The sequence below is a fragment of the Elephas maximus genome, chromosome 6 (assembly GCF_024166365.1).
Source record: "Elephas maximus indicus isolate mEleMax1 chromosome 6, mEleMax1 primary haplotype, whole genome shotgun sequence".
Classification (NCBI taxonomy): Eukaryota; Metazoa; Chordata; class Mammalia; order Proboscidea; family Elephantidae; genus Elephas; species Elephas maximus.
This window is the reverse complement of record NC_064824.1, coordinates 108,158,179-108,183,159: the sequence shown is the minus strand read 5'-3', so window position 1 is coordinate 108,183,159 and position 24,981 is coordinate 108,158,179. Positions and strand designations below refer to the sequence as shown.

Below are 24,981 nucleotides of genomic sequence, written 5' to 3'. Positions count from 1 at the left end.
TATCATTGATGTTAGGAATGGTTCAAAGTTCAGTTTCAGATTATGAGCATTGGCAAATAAGAAATGGAGGACAAACATGCTGTATCATGGTAGCAGCAAAATTAATAGCTTTGCACTGGTCTTTTCTGACTTGACTTTAAGACTACGATTTCTGACTGCTCAATATTTTATCCCTAAACAAAATACATGGTGCTTAATGAGTAGATGTCAAGAACAAATAAAGCAATTAGAAAAAAAAGACTCTCTCCCCACTTCAGACGTATGTAAAAATCTTGGGGGGACTAGACCAACTAAGAGCAAGCACTTGTGGCAATGTAAAAGGATCTTGGTATAAAATGACTGCACCAACATGGGTGCATCCTATTGGCTCAGATGATGTTTTCAAACTAAGCTCCTCTTACTATCCCTAAAACAAGCATCTTCAGGGGTCAAGCATAGTCAAGTCATGTTCCTGGAGTGGTCACTGACATTGCATTCATTGTCAACTAGATTCATCCTAAAAGGCAATTCTTACACTTGGAGAAGATCATGTACTGGGATGAGTGGTGAGAGTTACAAGTTTTTGCTATTATTTCCTGTTTTGTGCACTGTACCCAGTAAATAGGCCTCTTTCCTATTTTAAAGATCCTAGTTTTTTGTTTTTTTTTTTTTAGTTTTAGCAGTACTCATTAATGATCAATATGGTTGGGGTAGAGATGATTATGGCTAGTCACTTTTCTTCCTGTTATTTACTCCACCTGACTTGGGACCATCTAGAGCCTGGGATAATATTCATATATCCATCTTTGGCCATGATTCCAATTCTAAGACTCAGACAAGGGTTAATAACTTTCTTGAAATTTCCTCATGGATAGTCCTGACACTTCATCTTCTCTACCTGCCTACTTCACCTTTCATCATAGCGTTATCATCTACTTGGTTACTCAGTTTACAAAACTCAAGTTGATTCCCTCTTCTCTATTAACCAGCTCATATCCTCATGGTCTCTAAGTTCTATCACTTTTATTTCAACAGCGTCTTAAGCTTAGTCTCTCCTCCAGATCCTCACTGCAACTGCCCTGGTTCAAGTTCCAATCACCTCTTTTAATATTTTAATAATTTATTCAGCTGCATAAGGTGTACACTAGATGAGGATCAGTCCTGGGTTTAAGAACATCTCACTGGCTTGACTAGAGCATTTTTTCTCTCTGCCTTTCTTTTATTCCTGAAAGTAATGGGCAAATATTCTTTAAATCCATGCCACCTGAGTAGGATGATAGTTTTTGTCATTTCTCATTTGACAATGAGATCTTTATTTATGACAGGGTGAGGAAACAAAGAAACAAACTCTGCTGCACCTCACCTCTGATTTAATGATAGATGGGGGGAAGCAGAATCTTAAATGTATTTATCAAGGATGTGAGAATTACCAGTTGTTACTGTGAAATAAAAATAAATGCTTACAAAATAGAAATATAAAAATATAAAGGCTTAAAACTTGTTTCTCTCTCTTTTTCTTAATACAAGGGAGAAAATATTAACCTATTGGTGTTCCTAGGCTACCCAGAATCCCTGAAAATTTTGATCTGACCTAACCAACTTGCATTTTTTCCTTCCCCAACTCTCCTCTAGGACAAGGGACTTCTTTTAAACTTTTGCTTCACAGAATCAAGAGAAAATTGAGGAGAGAAAGAGAAGTGGGTCTCGGTCAGGGGTTGCAAGCTCTTGATCCCACAGTAATGAGTGAAAGTGAACAGAGTGGGCTGGGAGCAATTAACAGGCACAGTGAGCATTGTGGGGAGAGGAAGGCACAGACCCTTTCCCCAAAGGTACCCACTGCTAAGCACTAGCCAATTGTAACCAAGAGAGAATACAGGCTGGTGTTGCCAAATTTTTCAACTTTTCAAAAGATGATTAAAATCCAGGTCTTTAAGGGGAGGGAGAGTGAAATTTCTTGAATTTGAAAACACTGCACAGACCAAACAAAGCACATCTGAGGCCACAGTTCTCTTACTTCAGCCCAAGAATAGGAGGGGACTTTAAAAGGATGTAGAGAAAGAGAGGTGGGAGCAGCTGTGGTTTATTTGTGATGGAAAGGCACGCGAGATAAAAAGGGGCTTAAAATAATATTTCTATGTTGTTTCACCATGCTCAAGAAGAAAGTGAGGGACTGAATGTTCTTAGTGTTTTGAAATAATTTTCATTTGCTGGATTGTGTTCTTTCGATAGAGATGACATTGTAGCCCTAAATTATTTGGATCACAGCTTATCAAGCACCACATCTTAAGGCAATCAGTCAAAAGGGATTTTCTTTGAGGTTGTGGCCTACATTCAATATATACAGACTTTCTGGCAAAGCTCACTGGCTTTTGCTCTGCTCTGGATCCTGCATTCAGCTCGTCATCATCTGACCTCCAGTTCTTGGAACTTGAGCCAGCAGCCTGCCATCTTACCTGCTGATGCTGGACTGTCAGCCTCTGTAGGTTGTGAGCTAGCAACCAGCCATCTGATCTGCTGATCTTGGGTTCATTAACCCCTGCAGCTATGTGAGTGCGGAGAAGCCTCCAGCCTAATGCCTGACCCACGGACTTGGGACTTGCCAGTCTCTACAGCTACGTGAACCACTTCCTTGATACAAATTTCTCTCTCTCTCTATATATATGCTTCACTGGTTTTGTGTCTCTAGAGAACCCAGCCTGAGACAGCAAGTGAATTCTTCCTTGGTTGAATCAAGAATGTTATTGTTGTTTATGCTACTGGACAAATAAATGGTCAATCCCTTGTGGTTTACAGACTCTTCCTTCAGGGACAGCATGGGTGCTAATTAAAAAAATAAATATTAAAGATGATTCCTAATGATTTAGGCTAGTACCAAATCTGCATTACTAGCAAAGGAAGATTGAACGGGGTGTGATGATACGTACCTTGGTAAGAGAAGGTTTTAGCTGAGTTGGCATGATCTGAGGGCTGGAAAACTTTCCATACGAAAGTGTTTCTTCCAGAAGTCATAAGTTCCTGTTACTTGGTAACTAAACTGTCTGATATCAGAGTTAGTGATGTCCCAGAAAGTCTTAGGAATAATTTATTTGTATGTTAGAGGGTTGCACTGGAGTTTTTTTTCTCTGAGCACATTCTCAGGGATTGGTTAAGATGCAGTGCTTCTCAAACTTTAAGGTACATGTGAATCTCCTAGGGGAATCTTAGAATTTGTTGTTGGGTGGGACCTGAGAATCTGCATTTCTAACAAGTTCTCAGGTGAAACCTGAATACGCTGAGCAGCAAGGAGAGAGAGGATGAATACAGAGAATAGGGTGTGTGGATGTAGAGGACACTGGATTTTCTGGCCTGTCCAGCATCTAGCAGCCCAAGTTTACTTTGCAGGAAACATTTCTTTCTCAGTGTTAGTTAATGAAGTTCAGATAAGGACACTTCCCCCTTTACTCATCGCCTACCCCAACCACTTGTGGTAGAGTTGGGTATGTGACCTAAGGCTGGCCGATCAGCACAAGTAGGCAAGTGATCCAAGTCAGTTGGATGGTTTTCAGGCCCTGCATTTTGGCTAGAGCTGTTGGGAAACAGGCTTTTTTTGGTAGGTTGTGAAATCTGGATCTTCTGGTGACCATCATGAAAAGGGTGTCTGCCTGAAAATAAAGAAAACATAGATAATGCAGATCTAAGAGCTGGAAAAGGAAGGATTCCTGATGACATCTTTTGAGCACTGGGATACAGCTACACCTGACACAGATGTTCTGGTCTAGTTGTTGCTTGAGTCAATAAATTCACATTTATGCTTAATTAAGCCAAATTTGATTTGGGTTTCTGTCATTTGCAAAAGATAGCATCCTGCAATGTGGTTATGTTAGAATCAAAACAAGTTCCCTTATTTACTGTTGTTGTTAACTGTCATTGAGTCCATTCTGACTCATGGTGATCTCATGTGTTACAGAGTAGAATTGCTCCATAGGGTTGTAAATCTTAATGGAAACACATTGCCAGGACTTTTCTTCTGCAGTACTGCTGGGTGAGTTCAGATCGCCAACCTTTAGGTTAGCAATCAAGCGCAAACTGTTTGAACCACTTAGGTATCTTCTCATTATTTATTACACCACCACCACCATCAAGAAAAACCGTTGCCATCATGTTGATTCTGGCTCATAACGACCCCACAAGACAGAGCAGAACTGCCCTACAGGGTTTTCAAGGAGCAGTGGATTTGAACTGCTGACTTTTTGGTTAGCAGTTGAGTTCTTAACCACTGTGCCACCAGGGCTCCCATTATTTATTAGATGAACTAATATAAAATCACCTAGTATAGGGCCTGACACATAGTAGTAATTCAGCAGATGTTAATAGCCTTCTCTTCACAATTTTTCTTTGGTTGGATCAAATAATTCCTTTGTTATATACACACATATATGTATACACACATGTATGTATATATATGTGTTTGTGTGTGTATATATGTGTGTATAGGTGATATATATGTAGACACACACACATACATATTTTGTTTTCCAGAGAAGAACGAACAACCTGAGACTGGCAGTTAGGTGACAAGCAATTTTATTTTGCAAAACAATCACTATACAGCAACAAATACATTTGCAAATTTGATTGAAAAACATGAACTAACTATAACCAGCCATTGAAGAAATGCCTTTCTATGGTAACAGGCTTTAGAATTCCAGAAGAAAGAAACCCCCCACAGGTTTGTAGCGGCGTGTTGGAACCTTGGAATCCCAGCATACAGAGTATACTTTTTGTTGATTTTTTTTTTTCTTTTTGCTAAAGTTGAAGTAGATTTTTATGATTGACGTTTTCTGAGTTTGAAAATAATCTTTTTCCTGCAGAGGGACTTGACCTCAACATGCACACCCGGCACAAAAATCCTAGGTGCAAAAATACAAACTCGATGCTGATTTTAGCACATCAATCTTTGAAGGAAAGCCTAGAATTTACCTTTCCCAAGCAAATATAAAGTTTTTGCTACTTAGACTGTGAATAGTTTCTTTTCCTCTTTTATGTGGAATGAGAAATAGGAGAAAAACTATTTCCAGCTATGATAGGATCAACCACATTCTATTTCTTCAATAACACTGACATGATGTTATATTTGGCTAATGATCCCACTTCCTGCTGTATGACTGTGTGAGTGTATGGAGAAGGTCGGCCACAATCAGCACATTCCCCCATTTTAAATGTTCTCTCTTCAGCCATACCTACCTGATACTACACAGGTGTCTTTTTCCTGGGTGGGATTTTGGCCCATCACCCTGCTGGAATTCAGCAGGTGAATCCAGAGAGAGTTGGTTCCTAAATGAACATGGCCTTGAAACTCATCAAGAACCTGGATCTTTCCTGCATCCTTGTAAGGTACCAATTCTTAGTTGCAGGTGACCCAGAGAGAGAGTTCAGTGGAGAAATTGGCCTTTTAACTCTTTACACCTCTGGATTACTTTTGTATTATTAAACAGGGTCTCAAAGGCTCAAGCCAAAGAGAACCTGGCATTGGTAGATCTAGAATTGAAACTATGAAGTTTTAATTCCTAGATCAGCGCATGTGTGTTCCCACAAAAGTGGTGCTCAAGAAGCTTAATTTGAGTCGTTATCTTGAGAGTGAAGGCAAGACGGGCTCCACACCCATAAGAAGACATTCAGCCTGTGGGTTTCTCTTTTTTTTCACCAGCGTAAATAATCAGTGCAAATGCATCCCAATTCCATATAAAGCAAGGGCATTTATTCATTATGATAACTTTGCTATGATCAGAAATATATTTTTTAATGCCAGATCTAACAACTTAGTGGTTAATATAAACTTGATTTTGGACATGTATTTTAAGAAACTGAGTTTTAATATTTTGAGTGTGTTCACTTCTTTATATATATAAAAAAAATTAAACCAGGTTAAAAAAAAATTACTTGTTTTACAGGTTAAAACAGTTCTAACCAGCTGTTAACTTCTTTTCAGAGAACCTTAATGACTATCTAACACATATCAAAGCATGTAAGAAAATACCACAAGTCTCCACACAACTATTTTTTCTTCTTCTATTTTCTGGTACATTTCAAGGCAAGCTAAGAAATTACCTGGATTGGTCAAATCAAAACTCACAGCAATTACAAGGCAGAACATCCATAGTTTTACTTGACAGTTTCCATGTTTTTGCCTGTCCTATAAAATAACTGATTTATAAATGGCTTAAGATGTGGTCACGTGTGTAAAGCCTCTGAGTTGAGAATTAATGGTGTTGGTCTGCTCCTAGGGTTTCTCTTGTGGCAATCTCATTGGATGCAGTATCCGATGGGGCACAAAATGGCACCCATTTCTCCCTGTCTCTACATCTCTTGGCTTTTGTCTTAGATGCCCCTATACCTCCTCATTGCCTCAGGCCATGCTCATCCTTTACCCCTTTATATTTGGGAATCGATTTGGCTCAGAGAGATCAAATGCCTATCTGACCATCTGCCTTTCACTGTTCAGTCAGATTCAGTCTACCAGCCCTGAGCAAGAAAAAGGACAGAAAAATACTAAAAAGTGTCCATCCAGCCCTGCGGCTCATTGCCCTATTGAGGTCATTGACTATGTCATTGCTTGTTTGAGTCTGAGATGAATGCTTTTTGAGAGGAACTAATTAACTGATTTATGATTTCTAGACTGTACCCAAGGTCAGAACAGTATTATCTACTGGTAAATACTATGAAGTCACATTGTGTTCCTTTACAGAGTGTAATGTTGGAATTCTGAAAAAATTGATTCAGATATCTGCATCTCAAATGTTTTGTAGCTATAGCTTCACAAAATACTGTATTTTTTCTTCCTGATCAAGAGATCTTATTTTGGGTGAGGAAGTCAAACATGTTCTACCAGAGAATTTAATAAACAGATACTATTTGAAAGAATGGGATAGCATGTCCCTAATCTTTCACTGTTTGTTTCAACTTTAGCAAATGAAAAAAAAAAAAAAGAAGAAGAAATCTTAAGAAGTCTGTTTCATGAATCATTATAGGAATAAAACCCAAACTATTCTGTGATGAAAAATGAAAGAAAGTCATATCTTAAACCAACAATCTGTAGACCCTTTTATGTATAACGGGACCCACCCCCACAAACTCCATGTTGGTGAAAGTAAAGAAAAATACATTTTCCTAGCATCACAGGATAGACTTGTATCTGGCACTAAAACAGGGTTACATCTTTGAGTTGTTACAGGAAGCAACTTCATGCTAAAATGTTTGTCTTTTTTTTTTTTTTTAAGTAGGGAAAGAACCCTGCTAACATCTACTTTCACAGACCTAAAATTGCAACACCAAAGGGTGCAGGAGACACAGATACTGTGAATAAAGAAGTATAATATTCAAGTATATGAGGAAGTATCACAAATGGCCACAGAGAAATATATATATATTTATATATATAATACTGTATCAAACAGATGGAAGGGGGTATGAAACTGGTAGTGTGGACACAAATCTAGCCGATCACCTGACATTCTAATCAGACACAAGTCCATCATAATGAAAGTGCTTTAATCCTAAGAGATGCACTTTCACGCCACTTTCTCAAAAACCGCTCAAATGCTTTGTAACTATTTTTTAATTAGTTAAATAATTTATTGGATTCACTTATACTCTGATATAATTATCCAGGTCCCAAATGTTAATAACTTAATTGAATCTTTCTTCCCATTTATACAAAATAACACTTTTAAAAAACTGGTTATTTCTTACATGCTCTTCCCTTCCTACAATCAGACTTCATGGTTTAATTTAACCTGTAATAAGTTACAGTGGGTGGCTTTTATTTTTTCACCCATAAACAGAACAGTGAAATGAGCAGCATGGATTTTAACAAGGCCCTTCAGGATGTAATGGATAGCCTTCAGGCACATGAAAGATAAAAATGCAACTTTTAAAATCATAATACTCCATGCAAAACAGAGCAGAGCAAAAATAATTATCTGATTGTACCCATGTAAAGCCAGTGTCTTCCTGTTGCAAATGGAAATCAGGTCAATTTCTGCATATTCTATTCATTTTTTTTTTTTTTTATAAAATTGTAACAATTACTACAGTTTGGGGATAAGATTATTTATTTTATGGTTTGTAAAGAACGAGTATAACACCTGCTCAGAGCCCACTCCTGCCAAGAGCTCATGCCTAAATATTATGACTTCAATGCTAAATGAGAAATATTCACAAGCCCTGCTTAGCGAGTGCAGCAGTGACATCCTCAGCCAAAGTGGCAAGCTGAGGGGATTCGAGCAGGTTGATGCTTCCAGAAGAGGAGACGTTGCTGAGTCGTCGGGGTGATGCCACACTGGATCTGCCTGGGGACTGCGTAATGATCTCAGCCCCATGGTCCACACGGGCCTTTGCATGCTCTCTGAAGTTCAATTTCTGGCTGTCAATCTGTTCAAGATAAGCATCAATCCTCGTTAACTCAAGCATCAGAACTAGCCCCCAGCTCTTTCTTTATATCCCAGAGCAGATGTTAATGTGACTTCTATGCAGCTCTGTCACCCCCCATTTCCTATGTGTCTTGGCCTTCAATCTGGGACTCATTTTGATGAAGAGTATTTCAGAAGGATTCAAAGAAAAGACAAGATTGGCTCATGACCTTGTTGCTTACCTTGACATTACCGCCTCCAGGGACATGGTGAGCATTGTCCAGTGAACCGACTTTAGCTTGGGCCTTTTCTTTGAAATCCAGTTTTACACTCTCGATTTTCACACGCCCACCACCTATGTATGAGAGGAGAAAGGTTTAAATTGCTAAATACTTGACTAAGGTGAAATATTTGTGGTGACCATTTCCCAGAAATGATACACCACACCAAAACACAAACTCAATCAGCTTTACTATCCCTCCGATCATAGATATGAAAGGAATCTTTTAGAGTTTCTATTCGCCTAGACCAGTCAAGATAATGGCATCCTTCTTATACTATTATGTGGATTGCTTTATATGTGAATACCTTTCTCCTTTACCCATGTCTAACCTAAGAAATCAGGAAGGGTTTCTCATCAGTATAACAAAACACTCTAAAATGACACAATGAAAATACCCTATTGCATCCTTTCTAGAAATTGGAACATTTAGTCTCTTATGCCTAAGGGAGCAAATTACATTGATATGAGCCTCTTTTTTTATTCTTCTTCGTGGTAAAAGGTCATTGTTCAAAGACATTTTAGGCTGCAGATGGGTGATATGTTCATTTGTAAGTGCTCATCAATGACAGCTTGACTGATGGAATGAGTCAGGAGCTAAGGTGTTTATAACTAGTTAGCTCTAAGAGCACACCATTTTAATTAGCAAATGGAGTGAAAGGGAGAGAATCTTAGGAGATCTTTGTTCTTGTTTCAAATGTCATAGGACAAATCTGACACTGATTTCAATCTGATAACATTGAGATAGGGTTTTGACTGTGCCACGTTTCCAAACGCTAACTAGCCTGAAACTCGAAGATCTGCTGTTTGATGAGGGTGCTATGTGCCACATTTCAGTGTGGTCTTCCCTTTCTCAGGCTTCAAATGCAGGAGTTGTTCTACACTGAGTAGGTTTTTTTGTCCTTTGGCCTGTCAACAACCACTTCTAAGTACCTGCTGATGTCTTTGACCTGGAAAGATGCTAGATTAGACTTCTTCTTTTTTTTTTTAATCTATCTTGTCTTCAACTAAGAGATTTGCTCTCACTTGCATGAGCAATTTGGTTGTGGCAGCGTGCCTTCTTTTGGAAGTCCAGTGGTGAATGATAATGACCCTATACTACCATTGCATTTTTCTGGGAATTTCCATTTGGGAAAAATATGAGGGACTCTATGGAAACACGGGAAAAATTTTTCAATTTTGGATCCTTGATGCAGACCAAAGACAAAGGTCTGTTAAGGCTTCATAGCTCTTTTAAGCCTTGTGGTATTTTTTCCCATGGAATACCTAGACATTTATATTAACACCCAATTGCTTGGCCTTGGGTCCACTTAAGTTATATGGTTTTATTGGATTACATTTTGAAGAAACATCTAATAATTCTTCTCCCGAATCAGGATGTGCATGATGTTCTTTAGCTCATGTTTACAGGATGTATGTAGTTGTCCTCCCCTCAAAATACACCTCATTGTAGGGAGTATTATTCTTCCAATATTTTACCTGTCTCACTCGTTGGCTGTGATAGAATTAGCATGATTCATAATGATTCACTAAATGTATTTATTAAATGAGGATGCTGGGTTTCTAACCAGATGAGATCAATTTCCTTGGGATTTTATTTATTTATTTATTTATTTATTTATTGTAGTAGCCTTCTCGGGCTTTCTTTTATGATTATATGTCGTACCAATATAAAAAATATAAGTTGGTTAAATTTTCTTGAACTGTCTTTTGAGAGAAAAAAAAGCAATAATGTAATAGTGACCCAAAATATATTCAGAAAGGGAAGCTTGAGAAGGCTATTTCTGTTGAGGCCTTACTAGAAATTCCTATGCAACTATCAGCAAAGCATGTTTGAATTTAGAGATATATGCCTTTGGTTCTAAGGAACTGTGGCACCCACTAGGAACAGCAATTATGAAAAATGATAATTTTTATCGAGCTTCGTAAGTCCTGAAGTAAAGTTGAAAAGTGCAAACATTTCAATTTGTGCCTCCAGGTATTGGGTTGTTTCCTTTAGTTTCTCTTTAGATGTTCCACATTTCTAAGTAGCTTTGTGAAAAGCTTGCCATTGTCAAGGATCATTGTGCTAGCATTTCTTTACGAATTTAGTCATCTGATTCAGCTATTACACAGGAGCTAGATTTAGTAATAGGTGGGAGTCAATGCCAACAGTCTTTTATGACCAATAAGTAAATCATGACAGAATGTTTCCTTTCCTACATAAGATTTTTTTTTTTTTTTTTTTTTGTGAACCCAGTCCCCAGGCAAATTTGACTAATTGTATACATCCTCCTTGGAATTAAAGAATCTGGCACTTTCTCTTGTATTCTGGAAGAAAATAGGCACTATGACAAAATATTTTAGTCATGAAAATTTTTTTTTTTTTTTTATTGATAGGACAATGCAAGGTCAACCAAGTGTTTGTAGATTTGAGTTATAGACAGGGGAATTATGAAGACACACAGCATGAGACCAGTCCCTATTGTCTTATAAATGACAGGTAATTCTATGACAGCAATTTGGGGACTAGTAATGAGGATTCCATATACGGTATTTCTAACGCCTTGAATTGCTCTATGAACATCCCTGGTCCAAAGTGAAGCCTAATTTCTAGACATGTTTCCAGCAGATTTTTTAGTTTTGAAACTTGTCTTAACCTACCTGTGTTTTTCAACTAATAAATTCTTCCTAATAATCTTTCTTTGTCAGAGGTCTTATGGGACTCAATTGTTCTTACACCTTATTTTTTTTAATTACATTTGAGATAATGATTAATGCAAATAACCTTCCACCTGATTTATATGCTATGATGCTAAGCATAGATGGTTAAAACCAATTGCTTTCCTCTTGTCCTCTGTAAATTAATGGTATATATAAATAGTTTAAAAATATTAAGAAAATTATAAATTTGACAGTTTTCTATGATTACATATCTATAAAGGTGAAATTTAGCAAAAAAAAATATGATACTCAGAAAGATGACTCATACTATGTTAGAATTACAGTTTAAAGGGGGAAATCACACGCCACAAGTATGAATACGAATTCTACTTTAAAGCACTGGTCCTAGTCTGGAAAAACAAAAGGGATTCATGGTCAAATAAGTTTTGGAAACGTTGCATTCTACAAAGGATTTACAATGCTCATTGACCTAATGAAGGATCTGAGAAATTCATCAGATAAATAAATTTGTTCAGCATTTCTTAAGCACAATTCTTATATAATGAAGAAAAAGTTTCATGAAAAATCTCTGTAAATGCTTTTAATCAATGTTATTATACATAAAGACATGGTACAATGTATTTTATAAAAAAAATTTTATAGACTGTATTATTTCAAATAAGCTCTTTTGAAATATATGACAACAAAACCAGGGTTTCCTTTGAATTATATAGTCTATAAAATAAATTTTTTAGGTTATGTACATGAGGACAAACTCATCTTAAATGCCTTTTAATGTTTTAACCTGTTCTATAATATGTGGCCTATTCATGGTAATCAGGTTCATTTGGCCAAATGAAGATGCCTTGAGGTTTCTAACTTAAGTTTCTATTAATAAAAGCATGAAGTATCAGGATTTTGAAATGTTCTTCTAACTAGGTATTTCACAATACAAAATTTGCACTTGAAATTTCCTGAATCCAATTTAATATTTCTCAAATTTCTAAAAATTATTTATTTACCTGGCCTGTGGCGGATGTTCTTCAGAGAACCACATTTGGATGTCACATGGCTTAGATCTATCTTCTTGGTAACAATTTGTACCTGGATGAACCACACAAAATATGCTTGAAATAGTTTAGACGTGGAAGAAATCCTCAAATTCAAACATAAAATCTAGAAACACATCTAAACTCACAACACGCAACAACATATCCAGAAACCCAAACTAAGGTACACGCAAACACATAAGAACATCTCCCATAGGTCTTCCCACATGTTTGGATTGGAAAGAAGGACTCAAGTGAAAGAAAACCCTTGAACAGAAGATCTTATTAGTAGAAAACAGATCATGCCACAAGGGATAGAAACACCTGGATTAATATAGCAAGCTTCCACTCAAAGAACTGAGCCACACCCTGTTAAACCTTTCCATATGCAAAGAGCCAAGAACATAAAAGTGAACAACACTGCTTATAGATACACGGTGAACTAACATTGCCTTAAAATCCAGGAAGAAGAAAGCTATAAAGGTGCTTTTCTAAAATGTTATTAAATTATCATATCTTGGCTAAATGGATTTTTTTCTTACCCACCAAATTACAAAATGATAGCAACATTTTTTTCTTTATGTTATATTGACAATGTTTCCTCTCCCAATGTTTGAAGGAGTGCTTCTAAAAGTGTCCTCCATTGTCCACCTGCATCAGAAGTACATGGGAATTACTAACTCAGGCACTCTGGGAATGGGCCAGGTTAACTGCATATTTAGAAAAGTAAATCTTCTCTAGAGAAAATTTAAGACAATTGCTTTGGAGGCTAGAATTTACTTACTTTAGGATCTTTAATTATCCCAACTTATCCATTTTTGCTTAGGTGTTTTGATCAGCAACACTTTCTCTGCTGCATAGCTGGGTCCATCTTCTGATACCCTCAATTTATTTACCATGACTAAGCCTGCTTCTATGAGAGTAACACAAGGTGGGTATTGCAGTCAGGGCAACAGGAAGAATGGCAACCACGTCAGTGTAAATACTGACTCTGAGGCTTAGTCCAGCAGCCTTCAAGAAGTCCAGCAAACAGGGCTATGGACTTTCCATGACAATGGAGATACTTCGAGTGTCAGAAGACAGCTCCTAGTAGAGGCACTTGTTTGCCTCCATTTCCTTTTGCTGCTCTGTGCCATCTCTGCCCAGATGAGGGGCAAATAGCCAAGAGTTAGATGAGGATTCTGGATCTGATACCCTGTAATTTGAGTCTCAGTTACCAGAAGGTTTAGGTGGTAGGATCTGTAAAATAGGAAGAGTCTGCCTAGTTCATGTTTTAAAATAATTTTTATGAGGAGCTATCCTTACTTTGTCTAACTTTAGCTTGCATTTGAGTGACTATTTCAACTCTGCCTCAGCCACATTTAAGAAACCTGGATGTGTCTTTTCCTTCCCTTCATAGATGATTATTTCCACTAAATGAAAGAGACAGGAAAAAATCCTGTCAAGACAAAGTGTATACGGGACTTGAATCATTTCACTTTGAATTATCGATGAAGCATGCTTCACCAGTTTTGTATTTTTCCAAAGGATATCCTAACTCTCCTGAATAATGAAGCAGCGAAAATTGACATTATATACTTTCGGTACTTTCAAGTGTTTCAACCTTTGCTTCAAGAGTAATTTAAATGGAGCTACAGAAGGGAGTACCCAGTTGACTTTGCAGGGGAGTAGAGATGGCATGAGAAAATACCTCTAAGCCAAAGACCACCACACAAAATTGGCAAGTGAGTGGGCTTGCCATTCCCTTGAAAACCGTAGTAACACCATCAAGGTTTTCTTCTCAAGCCAAAAGTGAGATATTCATTGATGATCCTACAGGGAAGGATGGGAAGCCCATCACTGAAAATGCAAGGCTGAGAAGCCACCAGACCAGGTGGACATGTGGAGCAGCAATGAGAAGAGGGAAGTGTGTTGAGAGGGAGGCAGAAAAAAAGGCACGGTGCTGGCTGTGTAGGGCAGCTTTCTATAAACTTCTACTTACATTTCCACCCCCAGCAGAATGTCTGATGTTATCCTTGGAACCACATCTGGACTGAACCTTGCTAAAATCGATCTTCTTGTTTAAAATTCTAACCTAAAAGGAATTGGAGGTAACTTCACTATGCGTTTTTCTTTCAATATGCTGGATAGAAGAAACCAGAAAGGGTAGTTCCAAAGAGGCTCCAGACTTGCTTCCACCTACATATTCATTTAAGAGAAAAAACTAACACTGCAACTTGAGCAGATCTGTCATGTAAATATGAGCTCCCCCCACCTTTCCCTGCACATCTAAGGGCAAAATGCTCAAGAGTCTTAAGTATCCTCACTGTAGGCGGGTATGACCTGGAAACAATCAAAAGCACAAAAACAAAAAACTTGGATCATCTGTGATGGGGGGCTTTCAATGTTGTGGGCAACACTGGGATTCAGGTACACTCCATGGACATTCCAATATTGTATTTCAGTGTAGTTGAGCCCAAGACCTTTATGGATATACCAGTCCCCTCTCTTCCCAAACCCCAAAATGTCAGTCATCATAATTATTAGTCACTTTGCACATTTGACTTGACTATCCCATTGGTCCACATAGCACAGGTGAGGCCATTTGACTTGACTATCCCATTGGTCCACATAGCACAGGTGAGGCCTACTATTAGTCTGGCTTGATGCTACAAGTCAGGCTTCTCATTCATTTAGAAGAAGGTCCCCTTGGTGTCCCAGGGGGGTCAGCAAGGAGGGTCCAGGCCTGCCCTACTGAAAGGGCTTTGTGATTCCCTTTCATGTTTGGCTCAGTGGCCTTCTAAAGGCTCCTCTGTGAAAGCTGCTCTTCAGCAGCCATTTCCCTCATGTGGTCAGTATAGAAGCATTATTTCCACTTTCAGATTTGAGAAAACCAAGGCCCATTGGTTAGTGGACTTGTACTTGGCCATGCAGAGGTAGTCCAGGCCTTGGTTGAGTTCAGAAGAGCTGAAGTTAGGTGTCTTATTTCTAATTTTCAGAAGTCAAGCATTCATCTTCAAGACAATACAAATCCAGATCTGGAAGGGCATTACTAAATCTGATGACTTTTTTTATGTGTTTTTTTTTCCCCCCTAAATGCTAAAGAGAAATGATATTTTTAATGCTTTAGGTGATAGTTTATCCTTTTATTTAAAACAACAAACAAACAAAAAAAAAAACTAAAGAAATTTATCCCTGATATACAGCTGTCTCTAAGAATGGTATCACATCTCTTGAGTATTTGCAAAAAAGAGTCAGAAATTCAAAGGACATTTAATCCTAAATTATTTAAAACTAAACAAAGCTTCAATAGCAGTGCCTGTCTAACACTGACAAGATAGCTTGTCCCTTACAGGGAAATATCACTGACAGTTCTCTCATCAATGACCCAAGGGAAGGGCCTCATGTCAAAATTTGAATTCAGAAGACATGATGATTGGGCTACTCTTTAGGGTAAAATAAAAATAACAGTTTTAAAAAAGAGGGTATCACAAAGACAGTCTAAATCTAATAAGAAGTATACTTACTTTCACTGTCAGAGTTTCATATAAAATGCAGACGCAAGTATTTTCAGTAAGAACCACTACATTTCAAACCTTATAAATTATTTTCAGAAAGCAAATAATTCTGATTATTTCTAATGATCATATTTTTAATTATTCTCCATGAGGATCTAATTAGTGTGCCTATGAAATAGATATAGAATTTATCTGAATCCTTTTACTCATCCTTGGGGGTATATCCATAACCCAACCTACCATATCCATAAAAAAAAAAAAAAAAAACTATATCCATAGCATCTGATATTTTGTCTACAGACTTTAATTCAGAGATCACTAGAGTGCCAATCAAGTGACTCATCACCAAGTGATCAGGAGCTAAAAGTTAAATCTGATTCATTTGCTACAAAAATGGAAATTCAAAATTCAGTTGAATAAATATATTTGACCTTAACATTTGATCAACTATTTGAAAAATTTTATGATTTCCAAAATAAATGATTCAATCTCAAAGCAGCCATGTTGCTAGAATATTTAGAGATGATTTAGAATCTTAAAAGTTCTAGAACTTGAAAGCTGACTTCTGTAGATTTTCCACAGATTTTTCTGGAGTCATAGGTTTTCCAGTGAAATGACTAGCTGGCCCTTTTTTGATGGTAGACTGTTCTCAACCTATTTCTGCTCAACATATAAAGACCAAGGAATTGGTGGCTTTCAATTATGGTGTTGGCAAAGAATATTGAATATACCGTGAACTGCGAGAAGAATGCACTGATCTGTCTTGGAAGAAGTATGGTCAGAATACTCCTTAGAAACAAGGATGGCAAGTATTTGTCTCACTTACTTTGGACATGTTATCAGGAGGGACCAGTCCCTGGAGAAAGACATCATGCTTGGTAAAGTAGACCAAAAAACCAAAACCAAATCTGTTGCCATCAAGTCGATTCCAAATCATAGTGGTCCTACAGGACAGAGTAGAACTGCCCCATAGGTTTTTCAAGGAGCACCTGATGGATTTAAACTGCTGACCTTTTGGTTAGCAGCTGTAGTTCTTAATCACTACATCACCAAGGTTTCCAGTAAAGTAGAGGGTCAGAGAAAAAGAGGAAGACCCTCAACAAGATAGAATGACACAGTGGCTGCAATGGGCTCAAACATAGCAAAGATTGTGAGAATGGCACAGGACCAGGACCAGGCAGTGTTTCATTCTATTGTACACAGGCTTGCTATGAGTAGGAACCAACTCGATGGCACTTAACAATAATAACACATGACGTGTCATGTTGGACAGAAGTTGGACATGCATTAGTGGCATATACTTAATGTATTTCCATATTTGCAAATAGCATCACAGCATAAAGATTTTGTCTAAAACAAGGAAAAGTATGATAGAATTAATATAAATGATCTCTGCAGAATGCTACTCACCATAGTGCTTGATGGTTGAGTAGAGAGAAACAAAACCATTTTGGGGAGAGGGTGTTTGATGCTCAGTCAGCTTTGTACTCTAGCTCGATGACTTGCACCTGAGCACCCACCTACTCCATGTAACTCACACTTATGCTCTAGAAAAATTACAATTTACTGTATGCCAAAAATCTCTAGGGTCACTTACAAATAATTAACCCCTTAAAATTGATTCCACCAATACCAGCAGTCAACAGGAACCATTCCCTAAAATAGAGAAATAGATGACTACTGTGAAGGGTAAGACTTTATTCCAGGTTAATTTTTTTAACAAAACTTTGAGTTTTAGCTCTCCGGCCTCTATGGATGGACCCAAATAAAGATCAATTTTTTTTTTTTTGGAAGGTATTTCACTCATATTTTTTCTAATATCCTTGTTCAAGGGAAAAGTATCAACATCTTAGAGACAGTCTAGAAAAAATAAAACCTCTATGTGACAAATGAACTAATTTTCTATATTCATGAAATGGTGGGAAATAACACTTTGGTAATCATTACCCAAGATTATCTCTAAACCACATTTCAATCTTCTTTTTTGGCTTGCATGGTTTTTACTTGCACTATTCATACAAAATAGGGTGATTTGAAAGCATGTGCCTATCTTCTCTTCTGCATACTTCACAGTAGAAGTGAAATGTATTATATCAGTCAGCTGGATCATCGTCTTAAAGCTCTGCACTGTTCAAAATCCCCCCAAGCTCTGTATTTCCCGTGAAATGAATCCAAACTTCTTGGTGAAACAACCAGAGTTCTCGGCAATTCTGACAATTCTGCCTTCTCTTATGTCCTTCCTATTTTACATTTGGCCAGGCTGCATTACTTTCCATACTTTTGAGAAAACATTTTAATTCTCCTGGAATTCAGATCTCTGGGGTTCATGAAGTTGGGGTGACCCACTCAGGCCATTTGCCCTTAGCTGTCCTTTAGAACCTTGAGCCTTGAAGAAACTGGTTTCCTAAAGTCACTTTTTAAGACAAACAACAGCCTAGTAAGCAGCTTAGTGTAGACTGTTTTGCCTTACGCCTTGGGCTCTTTTGAAGAATTACCTATGTGCAGTAGCTTGAGAAATGGGAGCTCCGGGGTCTGACTGGAAGCTGTGTTTTAGGATAAATTGTTATTACAGAAACACTGTTCCGGCCCTATTTCCATGACAATATTGAAGGGCTGGGGTATAAGAGTACCCGGAAATTTTCTCACCTAATGACCATTTTTGACTCTAGTTGAACACTATGAGTCGGAATCGACTCGATGGCATTGGGTTTTAGTTGAAACGTTACCCTAATTTGCAAATCATATATCTAAAAAACATCAATTAATTTCTATTATGGGCTTAATAGGATTTTTATTTTAATGCTTTGAAGCCCTTATTTATATTCCCAAGCTCATCCCTGTGTTGTATGTTATTATATCTCTCTGGAATGCCTTCATTCCAAGTCTAGCCTGTAAGAGCAGTTGATCCTTCAAAGCTCAGCCCAATCAATACTTCCAAAGGATTTATGTCTCAGCAGTTTTATGCAAACACTGGCAACTTACTTGCATAAACTGTTGCCTTTTCATTCACTTAAGGGCCATATTAAGTATGAAGAGTTATAAATTATATGTTATTATAATAGAAAAATTAATAAGGTTTATTTTATTTTACTTTTTACTAGTTCTGTCTATTCTAGGGAATAGAACCTGTTAGGGGAGAACACTGCAGTTACTTTCTGGATATTCTTGGTATAACTTTAGCTGGTTTTTATCCTCACGCTACAGCTGAAATGATCTTAAAGGAGTTTAATTGCTCAAGCAGAGAAATTAGCATTTTTTCCAAAATGGGGTCATTCTAGGAAAAAGTAGGAAGACAAAATGCAGGCTATGCCTGTAGGCAAGAACAAACCTCTCTAATTAGAGGTTAGACAGAAAAAAGAAACATGTAAAACCAAAGAAAATCAAATCTAACTTATACTTTTGAGGAAAACAATTTATAAACTAAAGGAAATCAATTCCAACATCAACTTGAATTTCTTGAGCAATGTGATTCTAATTTTTTAAATTTGATGGCCACTGTTTCTGCTTCTTTAATGAAAGGACCCATCTATCAGCTAGAGGTGGTGAGGTATGGGGAGTAACTGGAGTCTAAAGGTTTGGATGCTGTTCTCGGCTCTCCAACAATCTTGTATTAAACTCTCAGGCAAGCTCTGGGTCTGACCCTCAGTTGTAGAACCATTCCGTTCTTCCTCAATCTGAGCCTGCCTTACGAAGAATGCTTTTGTGAACGGGTGATGGTCAGTGGCACTGGGCTAACTTCCCTCTTCCTGCAGGGTTTAAGCTTCACCTCTACATCCACGTGATTTCTCAGGAGTGCTTAAACGGAGCGCTCCTTTGTCTTGCGTTACAAAAACACTTTTCTGGCCCTCTCAAATACATTTCCTATTCTATAACACTTAACTTTAATGAAAACTATTTATACAGCCTCCATAAAAACCTGAGGCATCAGATACTAAACCACAGTATGACTGCATCAGATATTCCTGAAGATTCAAAGTTCTCTCACACAGATGATGGTCTTCAAAGATTTACCTCTAGTAACCTTGCACTCTGGTTAAAATACATTCAGGGATACACACACTCTAGTTCAATCAGAATTTATTGACCAATAGTTTACTTTAAAATAATTGATATCAAATATAAATAATACACATATTTAAGAACATATTTAAATGAAAATGATAGTTTGTAGCAAAACATACAATTCCACAAAACTCAAAACGGGAAGGATACGTAGGACGGTCCATTAGGGTGTTGTTGTTGTTAGGTGCCAATCAGTCGGTTCCAACCTACAACGACGCCACGTACAACAGAACGAAACACTTCCCAGTTCTGCACCAGCCTCATAATCATTGATTGTTATGTTTGAGTTCATTGTTGCAGTCACTGTGTCAATCCATCTCATTGACAGCTGCCTCTTTTTCGCTGACCTTCTACTTTACCAAGCATGATGTCCTTCTCCAGGGACTGGTCCCGCTTGATAACACGTCCAAAGTACATGAGACCACCAAGTCTTGCCATCCTTGCTTCTAAGCAGCATTCTAGCTGTACTTTCAAGACAGATTAGTTTGTTCTTCTGGCAGTTCGTGGTATATTCAATATTCTTTGCTAACACCATAACTCAAAGGCATCAGTTCTTCTTCGGTCTTCCTTATTCATTGTCCAGTTTTCCAGTGCCTACGAGGTGACTGAAAATACCAGGGCTTGGACCAGGTGCACCTTAGTCCTCAAAGTGACATCTTTGTTTTTAACAATTCAGAGAGGTCTTTTGCAGCCGATTTGGCCAATGCAATGTGTCATTTGATTTCTTGACCTCTGCTTCCATGGATGTTGATTGTGGATCCAAGTAAAATGAAATCCTTGACAACTTCAATCTTTTCTCCATTTATTGTGATGCTGCTTATTCCATGGTGGTCTAGTTGTGATGATTTTTTTTTTCTTTATGTTGAGATGTAATCTATACTGAAGGCTGTAGTCTTTGATCTTCATCAGTAAGTGCTTCAAGTCCTCTTCATTTTCAGCACTTGAGGTTACGTCATCTGCATAATGCAGATTGTTTATGAGTGTGCCTCCAATCCTGATGCCCTTTTCTTCTTTATATAGTTCAGATTCTTGGATTATTTGCTCAGCATACAGTTTGAACAAGTATGGTGAAAGGATACAACCCTGACATACGCCTTGCCTGATTTTAAACCACAAGGTATTCCCTTGTTCTGTTGGATGGACTGCCCCTTAGTATATGTACAGAAAGTAGAACCACACTGAAAAACTCTGGGGTGAAGAGATAATACTGAAGAATACGGAAAGAACTTTTTGATGCTAAGGACATTAATGAGTTTAGTTATCAGCTCCATTGTTACGTATTGTCAAATAGCCCCTCACTGGGAGCTGGAAGGGAGTCTTCATGAGCACAATAGTCATTGTGATTCAATGGAATGAGAAGATGATGAGCTTTTTCAAATTCAGACAACATTCTTTCCATTGTATAATTTTTTAAGGAATTCCAAAGTATAGTGGACCAAGTCAGTGAGGAAAGCAACTTCTTAAAGAGTCTATTCCATTGTTTGGAAACTCTGGTGGCATAGTGGTTAAGTGCTACGGTTGCTAACCAAAAGGTCGGCAGTTTGAGTCTACCAGGCGCTCCTTGGAAACTCTATGGGGCAGTTCTACTCTGTCCTATAGGCTGGCTAGGAGTCAGAATTGATGCAACAGCAACGGGTTTGGTTCAGTTGTTTGAAAACAACCTCTGTCCTTACTTGGCTTGTGAATAAACAGCAAACAAAAAGGGTTTCTATAGGTCTCCACTTTGGAAACACAAATAATAATTTTTCCATATTTATTAATAAGGTTTGTGGAGTTTAGCGCCAAAAGTTTTCATTATCCTATTTAAAAAAAACACTTGAATTACAGTTATAAGAGTTCTATTGCATAAAGACAGGGTTCCTGATCATAGGGAGCTTTCATTTTGTGATAATGATGACTTTGATATTAAAAAAAAAAAAACCTCGTGAACAAATGTATTTCAGTGAATGATTTTTCTTCACACTGGGTTGACTGACAGTATTTCAAAGTTCATGGGGTATTTTATTTTTCCTCTTATTTAACACATATTTGTATCCCTAAGGAGCCCTGGTGACACAGTGGTGAAGCACTCAGCTGTTAGCCGAAAGACTGGTGGTTTGAACCCACCAGCCGCTCTGCAAGAGAAAGATGTGGCAGCCTGCTTCCGTAAGGATTACAGCCTTGGAAACCCTATGGGACAGCTCTACTTTGACCTATAGGGTTGCTGAGTTGGAATCAACTAGACTGTAATGAGTTAAGGAGGTGAAAAGACACTGCTTAGAAAGAACTTAAAATTATATAAGGGCAAGATACCAGGGAAGGGCAAGTGGAGAAAAACATACTCTCTTTTCTTCTCACTCCGTTTTGCTATATAGCCTCCAGCACAGTCATGCTTGATGAAAGAATAAATACGTAAAAAAAAATCTAAATAAGCCTTAACTCTTGTCTTTCAGTCTATATAATTTATAAACCTGCTTATATGTTTGTAGCTGCCAGAAGACCTTCACAGGGGTAACCATCACAATTTTATACAGTGGAGAAAAAAACCATTTCACTACAATTCATTAGCTACCTTGAGAATTACTTCCATTCTCTTCTTTGAATATAAAATGGAAAGCAAGCTATTCAAAGTAGTATGTAAAAGACTTAAAACAGGTCTCATGATAATGCTTAAACCTTTAAAAAATATATAAAAGAAACTCCAGTCTACTTTTCAGTATTTCATTCCCTCAGTCCTCTCCTCTAATGCTCCCTGTTTCCTAATTGTGCTCCCTTTCTACTTGAGAAGCATTGCTTTTTCACTCAGCTTCAGCTTGCCCTTTTTGTCATAAACACATATGGAATGATTAGAATACCTTAATGAATGTCTTTTGACCACTGTGATGCAAAAATGCTATTATACTACTTAAAGTGATCTTAGTCTAGTTAAATGAGATGGTGTTATATATGACAACAAGCATTGTGTGGTTGCTTCTGTTCTACAAACAAGAAACCTGATCAGAGAGGTCAGTATCTAAGGTCACACAATAATTTAATAGAAGAGCTGAACCAAAAACTCAGCTCTTAAATCACAGTCCAATATTCTTTTAACGAAGCTTTACTGTGGCCCAAACATGAGAATTTTCTTTGAGTAATAATTGCAATGGCATAAGGCATTCACACTCAAATAAGAATACTACTAGAAAGAATGCATCTCTCCATGTATATGGTACACTACCTTCATTTGACAGGTTTATTGAGCACCTACTATGCGCTAGACCCTGAGGACAAAATGGGGCCTCATTGGGATTTCATGGAGCCCCTGGGTGGTACAAACTGTTAACACACTTGGTTAATCATAATATGAATAAACCTCATGGAAGCCGCTGTTAAAGAAAATGGCCATTTTCATGTTGTTCAACCACAGTTAAAGGAGACCAAAAAAAAAAAAAAAAAAACAGCTAAGATAAAATTAGATACTTTATAGCTAGGTGATTAATTATTCATTAAATACAAATTATAGAATCTGAATTTGTAGCTCAACCATCTAGGGATGATATTAGAAGTCCTATATGCAAGATGTGGGTAATATGAGGACTTCTGTTTCTTATTCAGTCAAAATGAGAGATTGGCCTAGCATCTGATAGCCATTATCTCTGACCTTTAATATCTCTTCCTTCTATGGATCCATTGAGAACTGGGAGACAGAAACTAGATTGCTTTATTTCTAGAACTTCAAGGATATTCTTCGTACATTCGTGTTCTAATGGATCTATCTATCTATCTGCCTAAAAGATGCTCCAGCAATATGGACTGGGAAAGGGACAGGCTGACAAGATTTTCTGTTTCTTTACATAAAAGGTGACTACTGCCCTTTCCTGGGACCAGGAGTGACTTGCCAGAAGATGCCAAAATATTTATCCCAGCTGGTCTGAAAATGGCTGACTGTGACTATGGATGAAAGCAGAAGTACATCGTTCATAAAAAGTACAATTCGATCAATCAAATCCACAGACATGGCCTTGCAGAGATCATGATCTAACCACTACGTCCAACAAGCTGTAAATAAAAACAAACTCTGGAAAACCGCCTCGCTACTAACTTTCACCTGTCATACACACACACACACACACACACACACACACAAAGTGTTGATTCTGATTTTTATGTTGGTCTTCCTAACACTGATGGAGAGACCAAACAAGAAACCAACTCCTGTCAAAACATGTAAGGGTACTCCATATAAATCAAAGTACCTATGACAAACCGGATACATATATAAAAATATTATATTTTTTTTTTCTAGTGCCATTGATAGAAAAGGTAAAAAACCCCTTTTGTTGAGTTGTTGCCTAAATTTTTTTTATGCCTCTGGTTTAGAGAAATTTTCCCACCTCTGCTTAAACCCAACAGCTGTGTCCTTGTAAAGTCAGTATTATTTATTCTAAGATTTGAACTTAATGTAGATCAGGAAATAACTCTACAGAGACAGTCTTACCTATGGCTTGAGTTAAATGAACCAAGCTCACTATCTATGGTAAATCCAAGGCTGCAGACATTCTTTCCAGGAGAATGAATTTATGTTTTAGCTGAAAAGATTAACTTTATTACTTTCTGTAAAGCTCCTCATATCTTCAGCTAGCTTATCTATTCCATTAGGCATTGATTTGCCTCACTGAACTGAGCCACTAAGCTGAGCCTCTCTGCCAACAGAAAATTGGACTTTAATGGAAGAGATAATGGTTATAAGGATAAAACATGATTATAAGGACAAAACTTGGGAAGTTTTTGAATTCTCAAGACACATATAGCTTTTATTATATATTTCCCCTCCCAGTTCTTATTGAAGGCACAAACTTGAAAACAACAATAATAAATAATTAACAGTTGTCATTTATATACAGTCTTAACCACTTCACAACAGAATCTGGGCAGATAAAATAAAATTAATGTTTACATCTTCAAATTAATTCCTATCTTCATTAAGAATGAGATGACTATTTTTGTCAATACCTACAGATCACATATCTCTGCTATGATGCTTGACTCCTATAGCAAGTATAGCATTGTACTGTCCTCTTCAAAGATTCTGGGTTGGCCACTGTCCATCCAAGTATCCTATGGCT

General features: G+C 37.5%; 1 protein-coding gene across 43 annotated transcripts in view; it reads right to left on the bottom strand.

The window, feature by feature from the left end:
- Positions 1–4,533: 4,533 nt before the first annotated feature.
- The window catches only part of MAP2 (microtubule associated protein 2), a 288,976-nt gene continuing 268,528 nt past the window's right edge, over positions 4,534–24,981 (bottom strand). For 23 of the 43 annotated variants that reach the window (XM_049888022.1, XM_049888039.1, XM_049888035.1 and 20 more), the window contains 4 exons: positions 14,320–14,412; positions 12,312–12,393; positions 8,609–8,721; positions 4,534–8,388 (listed from right to left, as the gene is read on the bottom strand). In XM_049888022.1, coding sequence (XP_049743979.1) covers positions 8,173–8,388; positions 8,609–8,721; positions 12,312–12,393; positions 14,320–14,412 — 504 coding nt within the window. In that variant the 3' untranslated portion in view covers positions 4,534–8,172. The remainder of the gene's footprint in view (positions 8,389–8,608; positions 8,722–12,311; positions 12,394–14,319; positions 14,413–24,981) is intronic. The other 20 variants (XM_049888038.1, XM_049888042.1, XM_049888043.1 and 17 more) reach the window with 1 other exon arrangement.